The sequence below is a fragment of the Astyanax mexicanus genome, chromosome 5, assembly GCF_023375975.1.
Source record: "Astyanax mexicanus isolate ESR-SI-001 chromosome 5, AstMex3_surface, whole genome shotgun sequence".
Taxonomy (NCBI): Eukaryota; Metazoa; Chordata; class Actinopteri; order Characiformes; family Acestrorhamphidae; genus Astyanax; species Astyanax mexicanus.
The window spans coordinates 8,139,046-8,165,523 of NC_064412.1; the positions used below are offsets into that span (position 1 = coordinate 8,139,046).

A 26,478-nucleotide genomic window follows, 5' to 3' on the forward strand; every position below is an offset into this window, starting at 1 on the left:
TATGCTAAAAAAACTGTTGCTACACAAACTATTAATCTGATTAAAAAAACGCAACCATGCCCAAACCACTTGATCAAATGGAAGAATTTCAGTTGAAACAGTGCCAATATTTCAATTATGGAATTAGTTCTTCTGTATTATGGGACCATAATATAAAACTGTACATCTGAGGAGTGACTATCCCATAACATTAAATCTGTTATTCTATAAATGTCTGACTTTTTAATTGGTAAACCTAAACATATATTTTATTTTAACATATTTTAACACTGATGTTGACTTCACTGCCCTTACCCTAAATATAACCAGTCACCAAACACATGTTTGACCTAAGTTATCACACACTTTTTTTTTATACATTTTGACACATGGTGTCAGAAAGCATGTATGTAATGGCAGTTAGAATGATGTTAATTTGTGATTACAAGCCTTCTTTTTACTAATTAACTACAGTCCACTGTCAAAGGTTTTGGCATTCCTTGAAATGCCAAATAATGCAAATAATAGCATTAACATTTTCATTTTTGTTGTTGTTGTTGTTTATTAAGAAGTACTAAACTCAGCTTCTATCTAATAATTAAACATAATACGCCATTTTTAGAAAATCTGTAGAAAAAATACACCTACTTACTTCATCAATAATTTGGACACCCTAAGGGTTAAGTCAGAATTTGATTCAGCAGACAATTCCCTAATTACAGTCAGTGACAAGGACTTATACATTGATTAGCAAACCAGGCCTCAGGCATGTCACCAATTATAATTAGGAACTCTTCAATAGATCAGTTCTATTGATAAAAAGTCCAGTGGCAACCATATATAAGCAGGGCTTTAAATGTAGAAAAAATCCTGCAAATTTGATTGGTCAAATCAGTGTTTGATGTAGGCCCTCTATTGGCCCAGGCCTCATAGCATTTAGACCCTTGCAGATTGTGTTGTAAGTAGAAGGCAGGGTAAATCGTCAGCTTTTCAAAGCAAGGAGACAGGTATGATTAGACATCTTTTAAAGAGAGGTGGAAGCTGGTGATTGGTCAAAGTAAGAAGACATAGCATTGTAGTCTCCTGGCAGAACAATACTGACTCTTCAAATCTGGTTTTTACACTCTTAAAACTTCTCTTAAAACTTCTCTTAAAAGTCTTCTCTATGCAGATATCGAAAGATCTGAAAGTGGTAATGATAGCCATGTCTTGAAAAGTCTGTATAAAAAATGGCTTGCAAATTGTACAGTTTACATCTTCATTGGGGAATGGCAGTTCAGGGGAACTGTGGAGGTCTGGAAGACATAAAAACTCATAGGCTATGTTCACACTACCAGGCTGATGTGACTCAAATCTGATTTTTTGCTCAATGTGGCTCAGATCTAATTTTCTTTATGGCTGTGAGAACTTGCCGATTTTGATTTTTTCAAATCAGATCTGAGCAACTTCCATATGTGGTCCTAAATTAGATCTGATCCAATATGGACATGCGACATAAATGTGATCGATCAAATCGGAATTCATGTATTTTTTTGCTTTTACGCATGCGCTACATGCTTCTCTCTCGTACCCACACATCTCTTGGTGCAGCTGTTCAGCTATAGCTGCAAAAACAGCAAAAGCAAACCGCCTGGCCTTTTTTCTCCCTCTCGACCTAAGCATGAACTTCAGACCATGTGAGGCATTTTAGAGACAGATTCGTTCACATTACACACAGATACAGCTCACTTCTATTTGTGAATGTAAACCGTCAAGATAGGCAAATCCGATCTAAGCAAAAAATCGGATTTGAGCAATGTGGCTTGTAATGTGAAAGTAGCCTTCAAGAGAACTGCTCACCTCAGAATCTCCACCATGGATTACCTAAAAAACACAACTGAAGGTTTTGGATTGGTATACACAGACTCCTTTTACACCTGCTCACTTTATGTGTCTTAAATATCTGGATTATATTTGGATATATGGTCAAACCACATGAAATGGCTATAATCCAGATATTAACCACATAAATCACTAGAACTGCGACCCAGTTTGATAAAATCTGGTGATATGATATGTATCATGACACAGTGGTTTTGATTTACTGTTTATCCAATCAGAACAGTGGAATATGAAGGACGATCTATCAGGACAATTGGTTCTAAATTAACCTAAATTATCTCTGTCAGCAAATATTTGCTTATAAACCCTTTAATAAAATTCCACACTGTGTTTTTGAGAATAAGTATAGTATTGCAAAACAAAATATTGCTATACTTTTCCAAGCAGTTGCTAGCTGGGGTTGTGCCAGTGTGGGTGTCCTGACTCTATAAGTTGCTGAAGCTTGTGCACTGGGCATATTATTCTTTTTTTCTTAAATTTTTCCAAAATGTCAGGGTTTGTTTGAGCTTTTAAATGAAAGTATTGCATGTATATTGGCCAGACCTTTGCCCAAGACAGTGTGTTAGCCTCGCATCACTAGTTCAAAGCTAAAGGAGAAAACATCAGACACTCCACAGATGATTAACGAGCACAGGGATAAGAAAAAAACACTGTGTAAATTTGAGATTTTGTCCTGAAGTGTCCTTTTAAACAATCATGGCCCTCCAGGATGACTAAGACCACACATGTTTTAAAAATCTACTGATAATATTTATCAGTGGCTCCTTCAATTTTAGCTGAATAAATGCCGCAGTGATAATACATACGCCCCAGGCGAATAAAGAACTTAGAAAGTTCTGTTATTTTGTATTCCAGATAAGCGGATTTGGGACCAAGACGTATCAGCGCTGTTCTGTCTTCCTTTTCTCCCCTTAAATGTAAATTGGCTGTGTTTCTTATGGGGTTTAATCTCTTTAAAGATAGAGGCAGATGGTGTCTGAAACTTTTTATAGAGCTATATGAGTCTGAGATTAAAGATTAAAGATTCTGATCAGTGATATGTGCTGCAGTGAAGCCGTTAGGGACCAGATGGCTGCCAAAATTTGCCCTTGAAACAGCTGAAGAGGGGCAGAGTTTTGGATGTTGTCCTGACATGCTACAATATGTCCCTTGTCAGCCTTCTGGGTAATTATGTCTCTGATCATTAGGGCTGTATTTCCTTCTCCTTTATAGTCACTCTTCAGAGGGACACTTTTGTACTGTGTAAAGGTGCTTTGGATGCTTCTAGAGGTGGGCATCTTAATGTAGATCAATAAAAAGACATTAAACAATTAAGGGACACATGGAATGACAATCCTCTGATCTAAACCTGATGAACTGAGATGGTGATTTGAGGTGATTTAATTGGGATGAGCTGGAGCTTCACAGTGTGAAGGAAAAGCAGCAACTATTGTTCAGCACCTCCAGAAACTCCTTCCTTCAAGATGCTGAGAAAACTATTCCAGGTGACTCTTCCTCATGAAGATACTGAGATTAAAATACCAAGAGTCTGCAGATCTGTCCTCAAAGATATATGTGATACTACTTATAGATATATAGAAGAATCTAAGGTATAAAACATATTCTGTTTTGTTTTTTTCTACACTTTTTGTTTAGAGAATAATTCTGCATGTGTCCCTTTAATATCATTTTATTTCTAATTTCTTTCCCATTTTCTTCGCAATTTACAAGGCCAATTACCCAACCCATTAATTAGGACTCCCACTATCACTAGTGATGCTCATGCTTCCTCCGATACATGTGAAATCAGACTCTTGTTGAACTGCTGCTGATGCAGCATTGCCAAGTAACATCACAGCACACTCTGAGAAAAGCAGAGCGACTCGGTTCCGATACATCAGCTCACAGATGCAGCCTTGTGCTGATCTACAGCACCCGAGAAGTGATGAGAGGAAAGAGCGCCATCTACCCACCCAGAGAGAGCAAAGCCAATTGTGCTCTCTCAGGGCTCCGGTAGCCGATGGCAAGCTACATGAACAGGATTCAAACAGGCGATCACCACCTGATCATAGTGGCAGTGCTTAGCCCACTGGCCCACTCGGAGCCCTGTATAGTTTAAATATTATACATATTCCTGTATAGCTTCAATATTACATTTGAGGCTGTTAGATCTCTTCCTGTACCATACCTTTTTAATGCTGTCCTCATAAAAGTATGCCTTTATTTGTATTTGTTTTGAAGGAAATACCAATTACACTTATGTAACAACCTGTGGAACAACAAAATATTGCTTTGTCAGTTTTTTAAATGCTTTCTGTTTACTCCTAAATGTGTACCACTAATATAGCCACTGAGTTCTGTACTGTTTCTGGTTATTCACTAGACTTAAAGTGCCTAGAAGTCCAAAAAAACTAGGGTTGTTCCAAAATTTAGTATAGTTAGTTCAGTACTGAACTTCACTGATAGTGAAGTTCAGTATTTTTTTCCCTTCTGTGTCCCTGTTATGACTTAAATGAAGTACAGCAAGAAAGAAGAACACTAAACTGGGAGCCTAAAACCCAGATAAGAGCTACTGGCTTATTAAAGCAAATGAACTGAAAAAAGCCATTAATGGCCGGATCTGCTGATTACGTTCTGTTTTTAAAATGATGGGATGCCATTTGCCAGTAGTGAGCCAATTATATTTGATTTACAAACCAAATGAGAAACTATTCCAACATTAATTACCTTCAGTGAATTGATTATGGAACCACAGGGACAGTCTGCTTTTATTCAGGTTTGTAGGCTTGTTCTCTGTAGGCTAAAATGTTTCTACCCCAATTGACCATTCTGCATTTTCACGAGTATCATTCTCACATTGAAATTCATTCTTCATCCATTCAGGTTCACTTTGCCACCTTTTTTTTCTACAACACATTTATAGAGCGGGGTCACACAGGCAGACTTTCCTGAGATAAATCAGATTGCCTCTAGTCTGATTCGTCTTGCTGACTCAATCTCCGTCTCCCTCAGCAGTCTATCTCTCGGCAGTCTCGGCCTGATTTATGGCCGAAACTTTTCTCAGCTCCAATAAGGCGGTCAACAGGGGCAGGCTGCTGAGCCACTTCATATTTCACCACCACTGAGGTAGCTCAGAAACCTAGCCCAGGAGCATTTCTTCCCATGACGTCTGAACTGCAATTGATTGTTGCCTTAGAGGAAGCTCTACTCCGGTTCTCCTGATGCCAAAGTTGTGACTCTGCATTTAAAATCCATTTCATAAAGGGAAACAAATGGAATCAGGCTCAAGTTTTTCATGCTAGCTCATAATCGCTGGAAATCGTGATTGATGAGCATAAATGAAGCTCTTGGGGCAACCAAGGGGCATCTTCAAGAGAGCTTGAAGTAACCCCGAGGAGACAAATACTCAATGATGCTTGGAGCTGCTGTGATTTAGGTCATGTGTCAGAACCAATCTGCACACAGAGGACTCAAAATGGTGATTTCATACTCAAGTTCCTCCCCTGGCTAAGCTCCATTAGGCTCCTTGGCGAAATGATTGATGACAGAAGTTCTAAGTTCTGCACAATCAGAGATCCCAGGGCACCAAACCCAGATGGTGCTTCATGTATCAGAAATGATCAATGAGACTCTTCATGTGAGTGATGAGTGTGGAAGACATCACAGCTCGTACTGAAACATGCAATATGAAGTGTGAAATATGTCCTGCAAATTAGATTCATTTAACAAAAGTATTTACCAAAAGCAGGTGGTAATAAAGTTGTTACAAAAGGGTTATATGAGCGATTACATAGAATAAAAAAACTATTTTGGTCCTGTGAAGAACCATATTTGGAAAAGATTTGAGAGTGTGACAAAACTCCTAAAGTTGTCATAATTTATAAGGTCCTTATATTCTATTATAAAAATGGTTGTTTGGGGAGCAAAATGTGGTATCACTTAAAAACCTTTAGCACCAGCACCTTTTATTTTTAAGCGTAATGTTTCCACTATGTAGACTTAAAGGTATTGTCTGGCCAAAGGTTACTATTCCAAGGTAGAAACAATGTAAATTAACCTTTAATGCAAAAAAAAACATTGTCTTTAAAGCCCAGTTGAGTACCTTAAATCTGAGCAGAACACTCAGATCATAAGGGATTGGTCAGTTAGTGCCGCCTAAGGTAAAAGCTACACATGGAGAGGGAGCCTTTAGCTACTATGCTGCTCTTAAATGGAACTAGTTGACAGAGAAAGTTAGAAGAGCCCCAATTTTAAATCGAGACTGGAAACCTTCATATTTGAGCAGGCCCAGTTTTGCTAAATTTCCTTCGGGATCAATAAAGTATCTATCTATCTATCTATCTATCTATCTATCTATCTATCTATCTATCTATCTATCTATCTATCTATCTATCTATCTATCTATCTATCTATCTATCTATCTATCTATCTATCTAGCTATCTATCTATCTATCTATCTATCTATCTATCTATCTATCTATCTATCTATCTATCTAAAACTCTGCAGCTCCACACACACTTGTATTCTGTAATGGCACTGCAATGGTTAATTTTACTTCTTTTAAATGTTTTAATCATGTTTCCTTTTATTATTCATGCTTTATTCTTATAGTATTTTTATTTCTATTTGTATTGTTATTCTCTTACATGTCTCCTTGCTTTCTTTGTATTTTCTAATTTGTAAAGCACTTTGAATGACCTTTGTATATGAAAGGTGCTATATAAATAAACTCGCCTTGCCTGGCTTTGCCTTAAATGACCTTTAAATGTGCATTCCATTCACTTTCCCCAGAAAAGGGCATATTTGCACTGTTTTATAAATAAACTACTTCTCGTACAACAGTAAAATAGAATACCTGAGGTCAAGACAAGGTGTAAGGAGTCAGCATATCCTAAATTTAAATTTAAAACTTAAAAATGATGCAGTCTAGTCTGAATATTGTGAACACCTCCTTGGTTTTACACTCTACACTGTCTATTTTATTATTATCTCCACTGATTATATAGGAGCACATTGTAGCTCTACATTATAATAATTACAGACTGTAGTCCTGTATCTGTTTCTTAGCATAATTAAGTATTATTCCCCTTTCTTCCTGTTCTTTAATGTTCAGGGCTTCACAGAAGAGAAAACCACCACAGAGCAGCTATTATTATCTGGGTGGTGGGTGTTTGTATTATTCTCAGCACTGCAGTGATTAGCACTGATTAGCATGATGGTGGTGTATGAGGTGTTAGTGTGTGTGTTGTGCTGTGGTACAGTGAGTGGATCAGATACAGCAGCAGTGCTGCTGGAGGTTTTTAACACTGTGTTTAATCATCACTCACTGTCCTCCACTCTATTACACACTCCTACCTACAGCTGAAACACCTTGTAGATAAAGTAAAGTCAGAGACAGAAGCTCTGAATCTGTTGCTGCACAGTTTGTGTCTCCCATACTCTAGAACAGGGGTCGGCAATTAAGTTTGGCTGCGGGCCAGATATTATTATTTTTTTAAGCCATTACAATGCCACAAATAAAAAAAAATGTCTGTTTTGTAAAATGAAGTGTAATGGAATGGAGTGCTACAGACTAGTAGCTCTCCAGCCCAGAGGGTTGTTGAACCCAATTGCAGAACAATTGATCTCAAAGCAGGTAAACCCAAGAATAAAGGACAAAATAAATTGAACCCGTGTCATCAGGGTCATGGTCCAATACACTACTGCTGGCCCAACTAGTAGATTTGGACACGGGTGGGAAAAAACGCCCTTATAAGGAGATAGGAAGCCCAAGAACGGGTGGGGAGTAAACTAAAGGGCTGTTCTTAGTTCAACAGTGTAGGGGTTTGCCATATCGTATCAAACGTGATATCATCGCCAACATTTTTGAATATCGCGAAAGATATTATACCTTAAAATATCGTGCCATATCACCCACCCCTAATCATCACATTAGGGTACTACTTTTTTTGTACTTTTTTGTTCAAATTGTTCTCATTTCCTGTTATATATCTACTAGAGACATATTATATCTGTCCAGTATCATTTATTTTACTTTAATCATGGATATATGGAGATATTTGGAGTGCATTATTAGTATCATGACATTCTGGATCATTAAGTTCTGTAACAAATCTAATAAAATTCTTGGATTTTTTAATATCTCAGTTAGGGGTGTGCGATATCATACCGTATGCAATAATAAACTGTAATTTTCATTTTTTTAGAGTGGTGTATTCTTGATTTTTTACATTTTTATTCAGTGTTCAGTCCTATCGCCAAGAGTATCATTATCACGAAAATACCATGAAATATCGTAATATTATTTTAGGTCCATATCGCCCACCCCTACAACAGTGACACTGAAGTGTTTAAAAACTCCAGCAGCACTGCTGTCTCTGAACACACTATGGTTGTGCACATCCTCAGAAGTGAACATAATGCCTATACAAGGTGTAGTACACAGAAAAATACTAGGGGCAGTATAGATACCTTGCAACATCAGTGTAGCATAAAGTTTGGTAGAACGGCCAGACAGTATGTACAGTATGATCTGTCTCTGCTTCCGTGGCCAGTGGAAACCTCCAGTGGAACCATTAGTAAAACGCCCAGAGCATGGTCAAGTAACTTTTTGATGCAACAGCCAGTCTTAGGGTTTGGGTTGGGTAAATACCCATTGTGACACATCTTTAAAAAAAATCTTTACTCTCGTTTCCTCTTACATTAAGCTCCGTTTGCAGAAAGTTTAAATACACTAAGCCCATTCAATCCCCAATCAAAGATTATTCAATAAGGTCAGAAACAGAACACACACATATTGTGGCTTTAGTATAAAGGTTAGAAAAGGCAAAAGGATCTTACTTATTCAGTCTGTTGAGGTTATTGAATAAGGCAAGTGAATCTTAGATATTCTGCTGGAATACTCTGAATATAAAGTCTAACAGAAAACCTCCCTTATATTTCAGAATCTGATTATGATTCTTTATATCACACAGCCATATCTCAAGAGGAATGTAGGAGGATACTTATTTTTAATTCTCATAGAAAGGCAGGAAAGAGATTCCAATAATTCTCACACAGTAGTAATACATTTTCTGGCTGCAAAAAGTGTTTTGATGGTGGATTGAAGATGTTGTTACGTTTGATAGAGGGTAATATTTTCCGTTTATCAAATTTATGTGTATTTATTTATGTTTCAACATTGATTAGTTGTTGCTGTATTTGTTTTTTTTTTTACAAAGGGGATTACATCTGTGTCTTTAAGTTAAAATCTGTAGCTCTTATTCTGCATTAAATGATAGTATAGTATAGGTTGATTTTTTAGGGCTAATCTAATTTCTCATTGCCAAAAGCATGCAGGAAGGACATACATCCAGGTCAGGTAAAGAGAAGGAAGATTATAGAAGCTTGGTATTTTCAAAAACCCACACAGAAGCACATGACCTGGCCATGTGCAATACTGTGCCAACCCAGAAATGCTTTTTTTTTGTGCTTTTCTTTGATGTAGCACTCCCTGCTTTGATGTATCCATTTAGACACTCAAACATGTAGGATTATATATTACCAAAAGTATGTGGACAAATACTTTTATGTTTGGCCAAAATCAACGATATAAAAAATTTAATATTTTTAGAAATGTGTCTCTTTCAGCGCTTTTCCAACAAAAGAGCTCTGGCTCTTGAACCAGTTCCTTCCAGGCTCATAAGAACAATGATGCTTTTCAGCGAACCTTCCTGCGTTACCACTAGTTTTAGTGGAAACAGAGGGTGTTACACAACGATAGTGAACAGAAGCGGTTACGGATCGCGCTGAAGAATCTAGTATTCTTCGGATTCTTCTTAAAACGATTGTTCTTGGTTCTGGAACCTACTTTTGTTCTTGTAAATGCAGAAAACGGTTCAAAATTAGGTTTGCAAACACAAACGGAAAAGCGCTATGTGGGAACTGTGTACTGTGTATATGTGTACTGTGTGTATGTCCATGTTTTTTTTTTATCAATATGTACTCTTTGTTTCTTTGTTTAAGTTTTTGGTTTATTGTTTGTTAATTTTTTGTCATTTATTAATTCTTTACTTGCAATTGTGTCCGCCTCCGCTTCTCCCTCTTGCTGTGCGGTCCTGACATTTTGTTGCAGTAGTATATGCTTGAAACTAATTTTTAGAAATTCAATGTTTTGTCATATGACCAAGGACCAATATCATAATATTATTTTAGGGCCAGTTGAACTTTACTTCAACTTTTCCCCAAAGGTATTGGATGAAGATCTCATGCTCCAGAGAACACAACTACACTGATCCACAGCTCAGTACTAGACTGGCTTTATTTCCCTCCAGCTGATGCTTGGCACAGTTGATTGCCACTGGGCATGGTGTCCTCAGGCTCATGTGCAGCAGCTCCAGAAGGTCTTGTTTCGTTGCCAGTGCTTTCCTATGGAGATAATAGACTTTGCACACAACTGTGCATCCACTAATTAAATGGTATATTTTCTTTCTTTTTTATTTCTAATTTTCTAATCTCCCATTTTTCTCCCAATTTAGCTAGACCAAGTGTCCCACCCATTCAGCTGCTACTCAGCTGTATATCCCCCCATCACTAGTGATGCCACAACACAAGGAGGGTGAAGATTAGCACATGCCTCCTCCGACACATGTGAAGCCAATCACCACCTCTTTTCCAACTGCTGCTGCTGATGCAGCATTACCGAGTAGCATTACAGCACAGTGCACTCGGAGGAAAGCGTAGCGACTCAGTTCTGATACATCAGCTCACAGACGCAGCCTTATGCTGATCGACATCACCCTAGGAGAGATGATGGGAGAGCAAGGCCAATTGTTCTCTCTCATGGCTCCGGCAGCAATGGCCAGCTGCATAACCGGGATGATCACTCAGACAACTCTTGCCACACTCGCACCTGTTGTTTTCTTTTTTTGAATGATTTTTTTACATTGTAAATTTTATATTGAAGACTATATTAAAGCTATACATAAGTGTTATTCAAACCAGAATCTGTGTTATACTTTAGATTCTTCTGAGTACCACATTTACTGCACACTCTTGGTATTTTAATCTCAGTGTCTTCATGAGCGAGAGTCACCTGGAATAGTTTTCTCAGTGTCTTGAAGAAAGGAGTTCCTGGAGGTGCTCAACAATATTTGCTGCTTTTCTCCAGCTCATCCCAATTAAATCATCTCAAATCACCATCTCAGTTCATCAGGTTTAGATCAGGGGATTAATATGGAGGACTAACACTTTTTTTTTACTGTTTACTACGTAATTCCATATGTGTCAATTAATTGTTTTCATGGCTTTAATATTAATCTACAATGTAGAAAATTAACATTAAATATAGAAATAAAGAAATACATTGAATGAGAAGGTATGTTAAGCTTTTGACTGGTACTGTACTCCTATTGAGCCTAAGGCAGTTTAATTCTTTAAGTCCATTCACAGTGAAGTTATAATGTCTCAGCGTTTTTGTGCAATGCAGCACGATTTAGGAATGCACAGATTTTGTCAACTAAATCCGGCACTTTCTTCTCCTCTCTTTTTTTTGTTGCAGATGACGGAAAGCTCTCATTTGAAGAGTTCAAAGCATACTTTGCTGACGGGATTCTGACAACCGATGAGCTCCAGGAGCTGTTCTATTCCATTGACGGCCGACAGGCAAAGTATGTACCCCCCCTCCACCCTCTATCCCAGCATCGATTTAACATCTCGTTGCTGCCTATACGGGCTTCATTTCGGTGGCTGTGCTTTTTTGGAGACACCTGCCTGGTTCCCCTTAATTGCTGTTCACAGCTTGACATGCGGCACAGCTTGCCTTTGGAAGCATTTGCGAAAAAAAATAAAATAAAATAAATAAATAAATAAGTGAACAGTTGAAAGTGAACATGGTAAAAGATCAAGGCGGTGGCGGAGACGAGATGTATGATTCAAGGAAAGGAAATTTCTGTAGCCGGAGGCCTCGGCGCCGACCGAATAAAGGAGCGACTCGCGATTTAAGCCTCACAAAAGCCCCGCTCTGCAGGACGGTATCTGGGCATGGGATTGATTTTGGATTTCGAAATGTTCCCTCCGCGTCTCAAAACACTTCACAGGCTCGTTCTAAAGGGGAGCACAATCTGCAATCAGGGAGACTGATCTCTTAGTAATTACAATATTCAAAAGCCTACAGTAAATTAGAGTTTCATAGGCCTGGAATAAAGACCTGTTCCATGCACAGCATGCGTCTCGCTCGCTCCAGCAGCAACAACAGCAGCCCAACTCCCCCGTACTCATTAAAACATTAATCCAGCCAGCTGAAGTGCAGAGGCTGGTGCATTATTCAGGCTAGTTAATGTTCCTCCTCTGTAAACAGACTTTAGGGCCGGAGCAGCTCTATTATATGTCTTGCATCATTATATAGAAAGATTTGATTACATATCACTGCCTTTACTGTGTGACCTAACCAATATAAATGTTTTAATCATTATACAGTATTTCAAAGAATGTTCTTAAATGTGTTTTTGAGGCAAGTCAAAACAAAAAGGTGTCAAGCAGGAAGGTGGAGTAGATGGACGTAAGTGCAGATATATTAACTTTAATAATATAAAACAGAAAACTACAGCAAATAAAACAGAAAACAAACACGAGAAAATGCAAAACAAGAATACAAGACTGAAATAACTAAAACAACAAAGATTAGATCAAAGAATAAACAAGACCAAGACAACAACATTACTAGAATCAAAACCCAACCTGACACATACACAGCAAGGTATCACACAAAAGACTCCACGAGGAACACTGAAACAGAGGGGCTTATATGCACAAGGAGGGTGAGGAACACCTGGGCCAAGATAATGAGGGGGCGGGCTTACAAATAAGACACAAGGTGAGATCACTAAGGTGAGATCGCTAGATCGGGGCTAGGGCAGGGCTAGGGTGGGGCTATGGGGCTAGGGCAGGGTGGGGCTAGGGCAGGGATAGGGTGGGGCTAGGGCAGGGATAGGGTGGGGCTAGGGCAGGGATAGGGCGGGGCTAGGGTGGAGACAGAACAACAACAAAACAATACCATGTGCTCAAAAAAGCACATGGCTGGGAACACAATACAGGAAAACAGAGGGCAGAAGCACATAGAACCAAAAGAGGAAAAACACAGGACACAGGCTAATATGTGACAAAAGGAGTCTGATTCAGATTTTATATATACTCTTATTTTTTTTTACATATATTCATATATACTCTTATAGATAGATAGATAGATAGATAGATAGATAGATAGATAGATAGATAGATAGATAGACAGAAAGATAGATAGATAGATAGATAGATAGATAGATAGATAGATAGATAGATAGATAGATAGATAGATAGATAGATAGATAGACAAACAGACAGATAGATACTTAATTTATCCCGAAGGAAATTTAGGAATAATAATGAATAATAACCATCATTATAATAATGATGGTTGTTATTGTTCTTATTAACCCTTTCAGACCCTGCATTCGTTACAATAGACATCATGTATTTTCTTTATTTTAAATGTTTTGTTGTCCCATTAACAGACCAATAAACAAGTTTATAAACCAATAAAAAAATATATATATGTTTTTAATTTCATGTGATTTTAAACATTTTTAATCATGTTGTTTTACTCTCTGGGGATGGTTTATGAAATATAAAGGTCAATTTATAATATAAAATATTACACACAGGCTTCCAGTGCAATGGAAATATTTTTTTTTGTTTAAATATTTTAGTTAATTTGATTTATGTGCTATAGATATTTTATAGTTATATATTTGAGGCTTCCTTTTTGTGCATTACAGACAGAAAACAGCATTTTTACATTCATTTTTTTCCATCACTGGAGATAGTTCAGGTCTGAAAGGGTTAAATGGAGTTTATAATTATAAAAAATATATATCTGCAGACCATACTATAGATGATACTCTGGATTTTTAAATAAATTACTGAGATCATCTGATCTCTAGAAAGCATGAAGTGAATTAAGAATGAATTATTGATGATTCACGAATCAACTATAACTTTGGCAGCCCAAATAGACCTCTCAAGAGTCCTCAGATAACTTTCTCCAAGGTCTCAGAGCTTAATTAGCTTGTTAATGCTGTGGCTTCTACAGAGCCCTTGTTAGAAAAGACCAGGTGATGCAAATTTCAAAGCTTTACAAAAAACTCTGACTGCTCAAACCTTGAGCTAAGCATCTGCCTCCACTCTAACAATTAAAATAATTGAGACTCACAAAGCAGAAGAAGACTATAGAAAATAATAGATAGCAGAGTGTTTTTAGTGAGCTTGTTGTCTTAGTTCATAATATAAATAAAAAATGGCTTGTAGGATTTCTAGAAGGACTAAAAAAAACCTTTAAGGAAGATTATGCACATGCTGAAGTGGTGGTGCACTGTTTTACTATGCAGCGATACCTGCACAAATATAACAGTCTATAGAAGTCTATATTCTATTCTAATCTTCTGGACTGATTACAGTCCAAATACTGTATGTATATTTATAAAAGAAACAGGGTGCAGACTTAATTAATTTAAATACATACAATAAATGTATAAACAATAAACAAACTACACAAGCTACATGTGCCAATAGTTACAGAAAGCATCCCATACTCTCACAGCTACTCTTATATAATTAAATGAAAGTGAGAAAGGCCCATACAATAGTCCCAGTAGGTGGTACTATTTTTCAAATAAAAATATTATTCATAATAGCCTTCAAAACCCCTTTTACTCATGTATGCAAAGTGAATTTAAGAGCATTTTTTAAGAAACTGAGGAGAAGGAACATGACAACTACATGTATAAACTAAAACTGTAAATGTTAAAATATATATAATAATGAAAAGAAGATTTGTTATTAACATCTAATACACAGAAGAAAACTATAAAAATAAGTTAAGAGTGAAAAATAAAATTAAATGTAATAAAATGTAGGGGAAAAAAAATAAAAGTAGAGAAACTCATGGTGTGGCAACCATCCTCCCCTGACCTCAACCCAATAGAGAATCCAGTAGGTGGTACTATTTTTCAAAATGTATTAAAAAATATTATTCAAAATACAAAACGCCATTTACACATACACATGTATGCAAAGTGAATTTAAGAGCATTTTTTAAGAAACTGAGGAGGAGGAACTTGACAACTACATGTATAAACGTTCCTACAATAAAATAAAATATATCAAAACTGCACAAAATAAATAAAGCCCCAAGATGAGATATTTCTCTTCTCTTTATATCTCTGCATTCAGAGAAACAGAGAAACTCTTTCTGTCTATTTTCTTCCCCCGATATAAAAGATGAGTACAAAATCAGATGAGCTTTAATTATTTTTAGTATATATATATATATAAATATATATATATATATATATATATATATATATATATATATATATATATATATATATATATATATATATATATATTTAAATCTTCAAATTTCCCCATTGTGGGATTAATAAAGGATTATCGTATCTTATTTATTTTTTTCAAGCTGTCCACTTTTGGGTCCTGACCCACCAGTTAGATCTGGAATCGCTGGTCTAGGCTAAATGCACACTTATAAAATTCCAACAGTAATAACTTCAGATTTATCTTTGTCAAACAGTAAAGAGTGGAGATGATATGACCCTGTCTCCGCACCCTTTCAGGTATAAAGAGATTATAAATAGAAAATGCTTACAGTCTCCCCACAGGAGCTGGCGGTCAGTGACTGTCCCTGTAACCTTGGCCAGGCAAGGTCACACCGAGGCTCCATTTTGCAGTGTGAAAGTGTGACAGTGTGCCCATTTGGACAGAGCCTGTGTGTGTTTGTGTGTGTGTGTGTGCTTTTCAATTACTCAAACCGTTAAACAGATCCATTTCTGATTTTAATAAAACCCTCTGAGTCTTATGTCTATTAAAAGTCCATTAATGCCTCCAGACAAGTCTAGGCAATTATTTAGCCTGAACTCCACAGCTCCAGATGGATTTCGCTTTCAGCTGTGGTTTGATGCGTCGGTCACGTTAGGGGGTGAGCATATTTTAGACGGCACCAGAGCATGATATAAATGTTAAGTGCATTTGCATTATTTGCTTAGTTAACTGTGGCCCATTTAGTTTATGTTCAAGTAAATTAATTAAAATAAAATGAATGAAGATGTACGTAGTTTTCCAATATCGTCACTGTATATACATTTATTTTAGTTTTTTCTCCTTTAAACAGAAAGAATGTATATGTATATTTCTACTGTACCATCAGTTTTCAGATGTTTTGCTTCAGACAGTGATGATATGTTACTTTTCATTTGTCAGTTTTTATGGTTATTTTTATCCCGGTGTTGTGTCCAGAAAAGCGTGGGGTTGGGGTGTTTTGGAGGTTAGATAATATTGCTAATAGGTAGTTTGTTATCATTTTGTTGGTATGGAGAGCATGACCAGCAGGATGTTTAAAGATACTGTCTTTATAAAACTATGTAAAATTCAGCATTGTTATTTTATTCTAAAATATATAGAACAAAGAACAAACCTTTTGTTCTTAAACTTGGACATTTTTCCTGTTATCTGTACAAGATGCAGAAAAAAATAAATAAAATGTGGCTGGTGTGGCCCAGTGGATAACACCACTACCTGCTAGTGAGCTACCACACCATGTGGGAGACTAGGGTTCAATTCCCGGTCTGGGTGATTAAATGCTGCGCTACACCAAGGGCAAATCCTTGTGCAAGACTCCTTAAACATTACATTGGTCCACCTTTGAAACAGGAATAACCTTGTAAGTCACTTTGGATAAAAGTGCCACCTAAATACCGTAAATGGTAAATGGTAAATAGTAAAATATATACAGCTCTGGAAAAAAAAGAGACCACTAAAAAACTAAGAGTTTGTTTGGATTTTCGAAATTGAAAACCTCTGGAGTATAATCAAGAAAAAGATGGATGATCACAAGCTATCAAACCAAGCTAAACTGCTTGTATTTTTGCACCAGGAGTGGCAAAAAGTTATCAAAAAGCAGTGTGTAAGACTGGTGGAGGAGAACATGCCAAAATGCATGAAAAAACGCATGTGATTAAAAACCAGGGTTATTTCTGCATCTTGATTGTTATTTCAGCCATTTCTAATTTTCTGCAAATAAATGCTCTAAATGACAAAGTTTTTATTTGGAGTTTGGGAGAAATGTTGTCCATAGTTTATGGTATAAAACGACAATGTCCATTTTCTCAAACATAAACCAATAAATAGCAAAATCAAAGAAACTGATTCAGAAACTGAAGATTAGAGAGCTTAATAATAATAAAAAGAAAATGTTTAGCTAACATTTAACAAACAGAAGAAAAATATGAAACTAAGCTAGGAGTGCAAAATAAAATCAAATGTAATAAAATAAGCTTTAAATGAGAGAAACCTGTGGCATCCTCCCCTAATCTCAACCTTTTTCTCAATAATGAGAACCTTTGGAGTATCCTCAAGGTAAAGATCTATAAGGGTGGGAGGCAGTTTACATCAAAACAGCAGCTCTGGGAGGTTATTCTAACAAGAAATTCAAGCAGAACCTGTATAAAAACGCACAAGTTCAGTGGATAGAAGTGATAGAAAAGAAAGAGTCCTATGTTAACATATAACTTGGCCTGTTAAGATGCTTTTGATTTTAGTAAATGTGACCACTTAATGTCCATTTGCATAATAATTTGGAACAGTGCATTTTGAGTTTTTTATAAAAAAAAAATAATTGGGATGTTTATTCAATAAAATTGGATTTATATATAACGGGTCATGACTTGAAATTATACTGACTGCCATTTGCATTGACCATTTAGAAAAATCTGAGAAATATATCACATCATACACAAATAATTGTTTAAATATATAAATATTCATTTTAATTATAACTTTTCTTTATGTATATTGAAAGTTTACATCAATTTCCAATCAGAATAATGCTTTGGGCTTTTGCCTCCCCAGCTCCCCCGAGACCCTCCACTTTTTTATCTCTTTTAGACAAAAATTCCTTTACTTTAATGTTAGATGATTATCATATTAAGTTATTTTGTAATTTGTAAGAAAATGTAAAAATGTTAAAAAATCTGTTCTGAAGATTCTGCTAACACTGTCAGAACCCGACACTCTGCTCACCAATAACAGCTCCTTTTCTAATAACTGACTCTCCTCAAATTCAATTACCTTTTTTCTGTCTTTCATTTTCTCCCTCGCTTTTCCATTCCAGCAATCTCGACACAGACAAGCTGTCAGGTAGGATCATTTCCTTCTGTTTACCTTTCATTATTTCATGTAATAGAGTAATGTGTGTTTTTTATAATGTTCTGGAATTCAAATATTATGAGGTCATTAATGATGATCACTGTATTCAAATGATACTGTTTCTAATATTAATACATGGATGTGGAATACTAAAATAGGAAACCTCCTATTTATAGTTTGATGTAGATTTATTCGCCTAAAATTTACAAATTATTTATAGTAGGTGGTCAAATATGTCAGAGGTTATTTTCAGCAGATTCTGAACTAATCAAATATTTCTTAAAGAATACCTATAAAGACTTATCTGGACGGGATTAGTTTCTCAGGGGGTCCTGGGGTAATTTTCTCTTTTATGGGGTGTCCTCTGAGATTTCTGGAACGACCATGTATGTGTTTCTCTTAGACATCCTCTGGGAAAATTACAGGCTGAATTATCTACAGTTTTTCACAGTGTTTTGTCACTTAGCTATTTGTCCACTGCTGCGCACTGTAAGTACACTTTGGGTGCTCGTTTCCACGGAGATCCATGTAAACACAACAGTGGGTGGAAATGGAGGAGCTACTGAACGTGATGTTACGTGACGAAGAAAGCCAAAAAAACTCACTGGTCCTCCTGTTTTTTTTTCAATTGCAGTTCGGATGCAAGAGTTTTATCACTGAGTAGAAGTGTGAAATATTTTTCACAAGCAGACAGGGCTTAAGATGTGTTTTACAGTAATAGGTGAAATGTGTTGCTGTGTAATAATAGTAAAACATACCAGCCCTGTTTAAAATGCCTAAAAGTGTGCTTAATATATGTATATATATATATATATATATATATATATATATATATATATATATATATATATATATATATATATATATATTTTAATATACATCTTATCATTAATACAATCTGTATTTAGGACTCAAGTCTCTTATTATGAAGCAAAAGCGGATAATGGATAATGGCTAACTGTCACGTCTTAGCCCTGTCTCATGTCTCTGTGTGTCTTCCCCACGTGACCTGTGCCTCTCTGTGTCTCCTGTCAGTAGATTTCCACCATGTGTTTCTCATTTGTAGCTCCGCCCCTTCCCCAGGTGTTTCCAATTCTAGTGTGTTTTATGTTACTATAAATAGCCCTCCTCTGCCACCTTGTCCTCCGTCGGTCTTTGCACCTTCCCATGTCGTTTTGTCTCTCAGCGTTTCTCTGTGTTTTCATATCCCGTTTCCTAGTTCAGTGTTTATCTCGTTTTACTTCTAGCTCCTTGTTTATTTTGCTTCTTTTCTCCCTTGCCCAGTTTAGTTAATCCTGTCTTGTTTTAGTTCCTTGTTTGTTAGTATTTGGTTTATTTTATTATTTGGTTATCCTTGTTCTGTTTAGTTATTTTAGTCTTGTTTCAGTTACTCGTTTGTTTCTTTAGTCTCCCTGTTTTGTTATCGTTAACCCCTTATTTGTTTTGGTTATTGGTTATTTGTGTATCTTTGTTTCATGTTACTTGTTCCTTGTTTTCTTGTTATTTATTTATTAAATTATTATTTATTTTCACCCTACCTGCACTTGTGTCCGCCTCCTCGTCTCCCTGCCTGGGTCATCCGTGACACTAACTGGCAATATCAAGTAGTTTCCAAGCTGGATTAATCACTAATGTTTGATAACAGAACACCGGCATGTATCTGTCAGCTCAGTGATAATTGAGCAGTAGGCTTGGAGCATGTTAGCCCCATGCTAATTGTGTTAAATTAATTATCTGAGCTGAATTAAGTAAAAATTACCTGTTGTTGGATATAATATGTGTATGATATCTGTATCTTACTCTGATCTTCAGGTGGAAACATCCAGCACCAGTTCTGAGAAGTAATATTGAAATAACAAGAATTTAGTACCAAACAATATGTCTCACATACAGTATATCATATCAAACAGCAGAACTTACCATTTGTATACAGAACAGTAGCATCTAGCATCTGTTATCAATGATCAAGGATAAATCCAGATCAACAGGGCCAGCATGCTCCATATATACTAAGTTAGGCTGCATTATGACTAAATTATGTCAGTTTCCTTTGCTAAAAAACTTTGGAAGCGTCCAGGTAGCTGCGCCCCTGAAATAGCAATCCGGCAGGGTCAAGAGTGCACCTGGCTTTTAAAGGGAGCAGCAAGAGTCACACTGATTGGTTTATTTCAGTTTATAGCCAAATCACACCCATAATTAATTAACAGAGTCAGTACATGCCGTTTGCACATTTTGAGCTGCACAAGGCATACTTTTCCCGTCGTTACGATAGCAAAGACACACCGACATGCACTAAATAGCATTCTTTAGCTGTGCAGCAACACCTAAACAAATCTACATTTTCAGTAGATAATCTTTCCTGCATCCTCACCACAGCATCAAATTCAGCATCAAAAGTTTACAAATCACATTTCTAAGGTAAATGAGAAGAAGTAGGGCATTATATGGAACCTAGAAACCTGGATTATTTTCTGAGGGTAAATTGCCTTTAAAAAATCTATTGGGGCACGAGTCAATATTGACACCAAGCAGGAGAGCAATAGTCTCATTTATTAAAGTGCAGACTCCAGTCAGTCCACTAATCTTGGCTGCAGTTTACCTTCAGAATTGTGTGGGTTTAAGCGAAACAGAAAGAGAGGCAGAGCAAGATATAGACATTCAGAGGTTTAGTGGTAAAAAAATAGCTCCTAAAGCTTCTTTATTTCAGACGTTAGCAATTTCCGTCTTTCCAACCCTAGATAATAAATGCACATTTCCTCTGCTGTCCAACACATTCTGTATTCCATCTCTTGCTTTCCCTCTTTTGTTCACTCCTTCTCTCCCTTCCTTTCAGACTACTTTTCTCAGCATCTCGGGGAGTATCTGAACGTCCTCTCGGCTCTAGAGAAGCTCAATGTTGCCATCCTGAAAGCAATGGACAAAACTAAAGAGGTAAGATAACAAAAGAGGAGCTTCACAAAAGCCTGAGAAAGCAGGTAGGTAGGTAAGCAGACAGACAGACAGACAGACAGACAGATACATTATTGATTTAGGTATATAGATAGACAGACAGACAGAAAGACAGACAGATACATTACTGATTCTGATAGGTAGGTTGGTAGGTAAATAGACAGACAGACAGAGAGACAGAAAAATTATTGGTTTAGATAGATAGAGAGAGAGAGATACAGAAAGACAGACAGATACATTATTGATTGAGATAGACAGACAGATACAGTTTTGATTCTGATAGGTAGGTAGGTAGGTAGGTAGGTAAGTAGGTAGGTAGGTAGGTAGGAAAATAGGCTGATAGACAGACAGACATACAGACAGATAAATTATTGACTTAGATAGACAGAGAGATAGACAGAAAGACACATAGATACATTATTAATTCAGATAGACAGAAAAATACATTATTGATTCCGATAGATAGGTAGGTAGGTGAATAGACAGACAGATAATTATTATTAATTTAGATAGATAGAGAGATAAACAGAAAAACAGACATATACATTATTGATTCTGATTGGTAGGTAGGTAGGTAGGTAAATAGACAGATACTGTAGACAGACATAGAGTTATTGATTATATATTAATTAGGTAGGTAATTAGACAGATAGACAGTCAGACAGATATATTATTGATTTAGATAGATAGAGAGAAAGACAGAAAGACAGACAGATACATTATTGATAGTATTGATTCCGATAGATTGGTAGGTAGGTAAACAGACAGACAGACAGACAGGAAAATTATTAATTTAGATAGATAGAGAAATAGATACAAAAACAGACAGATACATTATTGATTCTGATAGGTAGGTAGGTAGGTAAATAGACAGACAGACAGATACATTATTGATTCTGATAGGTAGGTAGGTAGGTAGGTAGGTAGGTAAATAGACAGACAGACAGATACATTATTGATTCTGATAGGTAGGTAGGTAGGTAAATAGACAGACAGACAGATACATTATTGATTCTGATAGGTAGGTAAGTAGGTAAATAGACAGACAGACAGATACATTATTGATTCTGATAGGTAGGTAAGTAGGTAAATAGACAGACATACAGACAGAGAAATTATTGATTTAGATAGACAGAGAGATAGACAGAAAGACACATAGATACATTATTAATTCAGATAGACAGAAAAATACATTATTTATTGCGATAGGTAGGTAGGTGGATAAGCAGATAGACAGACAGATAAATGATTAATTTAGATAGGTAGGTAGGTAAGTAGGTAGGTAGATAAATAGACAGATACTGTAGACAGACATACAGTTACATTATTGATTTAGAAAGAGAGACAGACAGAAAGACAGACAGATACATAATTGTTTCTGATAGGTAAGTAGGCAGGTAGGTGGGTAGGTAGGTAAATAGACAGATAAACAGACAGACAGATCATGTATTTATTTAGATAGAGAGACAGATACATTATTGATTCTGGTAGGTAGGTAGGTAGGTAGGTAGGTAAAAAGACAGATAGATAGACAGACAGACAGACAGACAAATAAATTATTGATTTAGATAGATAGAGAGATAGACAGAATGACAGATAGATACATTATTGATTCAGATAGGTAGATAGATATACCGGTAGTTGTTTTTACCTTATTTTAATGGCCACAGTTGGACCTGAAGGCTCATGTTGTACTTCTGATCGTATTATGCATTATGATTATGATTATATTAATGTCAAAATCACTCTTAAAATGACAATAATATTATTTATCACAATAAACTCTGGGACAATATATTGTTCAAGCAAAAACTGTTATAGTGACAGGCTTATATGTATAAATATCACATTTTTTGTAAGCGTATTAAGATATAAGTTTTTAGTCATATCTCCCAGCCCTATAATAATGTTAATTTAACTCTGGAAAATTTGCTGTTCTGAAAACCAGTGAGGATCAGTTCTGCTGTGAAGAAGCTCCACATACGGAAACTTCATTACACTGAAGTGAACGGCTGTTTTTAGCAATAAACATCACTCTGTGTAGATTTAAGCCCACCTGCTTGCATGAATTAGCATGCTGGAGTGCTCATGCGCTGCTGTGAGCTGTGTTGTGATGTTGTGAAGAAGCAGAAGATGGCTCTAGGTGGAGCTGGGTTGGTGCTTCGGTAGCAGTTAATCAGCAGGGTGGGACAGGCCTCTAGGGGATATACTGCTTGTATGTGTGGCTGGAATTTTAGAAATTCTTTCATTCAGTGAATTTCTTGTTAGCTTAGACATGGAGCATGTCAAACAGCATGTCTGATGAGGCAAACTGAATGTAAAAGTGGAATTGAGGTTACAGTGTGCTAAATTATTTACTAGTGCTGTGAAGCTTGGTCTTTGGGAGCTGGCTGAAAGAAACAGTATTATTTGCAAATCTGTGCTAGCATACAGACCTAAGATTGGAGGTTTACATACTCTAATTATAGCCATAATGAGTCTTATTTTAAGAATCGATACATTATTATATTGTGATTCTTCAATATATCAATATTTTCGGTAACTCTTTCTATGAATGTCATCTCTATAAGACTCTATAAACATACTCATAACACATTATAATGCATTCATAAAGCATTATAAACATGGGTATAAATATTTATAAAACTCTATAATTCATCATAGCTGTCATGGTTTGCACAGAATTGCAGACACGTGCAGATACTGATAAAAATATATGTTTATTATAAAATAAACAGATGTAAACGTAGTCGATACAGAAACAATGGGTAATCACCAGTAAACAGAGCAATGAAGGCAAAACCATACCATAAATGAGAAACAGTCCAGAGTTCATACACGAGAGATCCAATGTCAGAGGTAATCCAAGAGGCAGTAGTGAAAACACAGTCCAGGTAATACACAAACAATCCAGTATCAGAGGCAAAGGCAATAATCGGAGTCGAGAAAACAAAAGCAAGGTCATACACAAGATAAACTGAAGACAAGACATATAAAATGCTTTGTAATGAGGAGAACCTACAATACGCAGCGTGGGTGTTTGTCTGGCGTGCACCTTTATAGTGCCAGTAATCAGTATTCAGGACTTCCAGGAGGAAGCAGGTGAGGTGTCACGTGATCAGGTGAGTGCGTGATGTCAGCGGGTGGTGCATTCTGGGTAGTGTAGTTGTTGACCTGAGAACCTCCGTTAGAGCTTGGTGTGGAAGGGACAGAGGAGCTGACAGCACCAGACGTGACAATAGCCATGTTTATTATGCATTATGAACTGTGATTATAATGCATTAATAGCTGTGTTTATAACATATTATACATCAATACCAAGGAACTCAGTCCCAGCTTGTAGACTTGTATCATGACTAAAAAAGCTTCCAACTTATAAACACACCCTCAGTAATCCTATAAATATATTTTAACCACTTATAAAGTATTCTTGTCTTGAATATAATATTAGTTATTGTCAATTATAATGTATTATAACAGGTCTTTGTGCGCTCTAAGTAAAGTGACATACTTTCATTTTGGGACTAGATTATTAACGATAGCTATATACTATTTTAACATATATATTATAAGCATAGCTTATAATGTATTATGATCACAAGTTATAATGCTTAATAAACATGGCTATAATGGGTTATGCATTTTTATAAATATTTATTGCCATGTTTATAATGTCTTTTGAATGCATTATAATATGTTATGAATGTGGTTATACAGTCTAATAGAGATGACATTCATAGAAAGTGTTACCATATTTTCTTACACCCCCACTATAAAGTGTATTTTTTTGGTACATACAGAGCCAGACCTATACATGCAGGGTCAGAAATATGCATATACTCTACTAATATTTGGTTAAATGTTTTTTAGCAAGCTGAAACATGTCCAAACATATTTGGAATCCATCCGAAAGCCACTGACAGATTCTGCAATCTGTTCCTCAGCTTCCTTTGGTGTGTGATCAGGGTTGTGGGTCATTGTCCTGTGTTAACACCCAGACATATCCATCTAAGGGTTTGAGTTTTTCCTATGTGTTCAATCTAGTGAAAAATTACTCATCTATCTATCCACTTACTAATCTATCAGCCATGCATCCTTACATTCATCCTCTCATCCGTCCATTTATCCATCATTCATCAACTGATCCATTAACTGATCTATCTACACCTTCATTCATCCGTTCATGTACACATTCATCCATCCACCCACCCAACCATTTATGCCCTCACGTTCACATTTTTTTTTTCTCACTTACTAATCCATTTACTTATTCACCCATCCTGTGTCCTGTCATTTACCCATTCACCCACAAATATCCATCCATCCATTCATCCATCCATCCACACATCAATCCTTAGCCCACACATGTACCAATCTTTCCAGTTGCTCACTAATCCAGTTACTCATCCATCTATCATGTATCCTTGCATTCATCCATTAGTTTGTCACTGATTATTCCATCCCTTTATCTCCCCACCCTATTGCACATTTCTAGCTTTTTTTAGTAGTATTTCTAGTAATTGCACTGTTTTTCATGATTTTCATCTGGTTTGAAAGTTGGCTAGCAGCTACTGTTATACTCTGTACCTGAGTACCAGTCACTGTTCTGGCAGCTGATTGGATACAATTTTTCAATACATATACTGTAGTTTTTTACTCTAGAAGGTGCACCGGATCATAAGGCACATTATGAGACACTAGTAAGGAACAGAGGTGTCGCCATGTTTTCCTTCTATCTTTATAGCAGGTCTCACCGCTGGTTGGCGAGACCTGTAAAGCTAAGCTAAATTAAGTAAACAAAACTATAATTCTTAAAATGAAAATGAGCACTGGAGGTTAATCTACACAGATTTCTCTCCTAAAAACTGTTTATTTGGGTGAGTAAAATGTTTCCATTTATTTACACTAAACTTAGATTACACAGCATTACACTGAGGAACCCTGAGTGTTCTAGTAAGACAGGTAGGTCGATATTAGCTAGTGGTTAGTGCTGTTAGTGCGTAATGCTAATGCTGCTCCAGCGGTGCTAGCCGGGGTTAGCAGCAGGCTAGAGGCCAATAAAACTCACCTCTGGATGTAGAAAGTGCAAAATATACAGTACTATACAGTACTTTTCTTTAATCTTTAATAACTAATTAGGAACTCAAAGATCACAGAGAGTGTACCAGTGGATAAAATTCTGCCTGAAGTGCTCTAAACTGCTTTGTCACCATCAATTACCGGTGTGCTACTGCTTACATTATTAGTAGGTGACCCAGCGGGAACTGATTCGAAATTGCACATAATTACGCCCATTTACATTAACCTCATGCATGGGCAGATTTTTGCAGGAAAACAAATTATGCCGATATCCATTTACCCCCGCCGCAAATGTTTTCCTGCTGCAGCAGAAAGCTCCCGCGCTGCTTGAATCTGGCAGAGAGGCAGAATGGAATGGACACAATTACCCCGTGACT

General features: G+C 36.5%; 1 protein-coding gene across 1 annotated transcript in view; it reads left to right on the top strand.

Annotated features, from left to right (window-relative positions):
* Nucleotides 1-26,478, top strand: part of necab3 (N-terminal EF-hand calcium binding protein 3) — an 85,513-nt gene that overhangs the window by 29,557 nt on the left and 29,478 nt on the right. Inside the window, exons 3-5 of the mRNA XM_049479500.1 lie at nt 11,379-11,487; nt 18,039-18,064; nt 20,907-21,004. Coding sequence (XP_049335457.1) covers nt 11,379-11,487; nt 18,039-18,064; nt 20,907-21,004 — 233 coding nt within the window. The remainder of the gene's footprint in view (nt 1-11,378; nt 11,488-18,038; nt 18,065-20,906; nt 21,005-26,478) is intronic.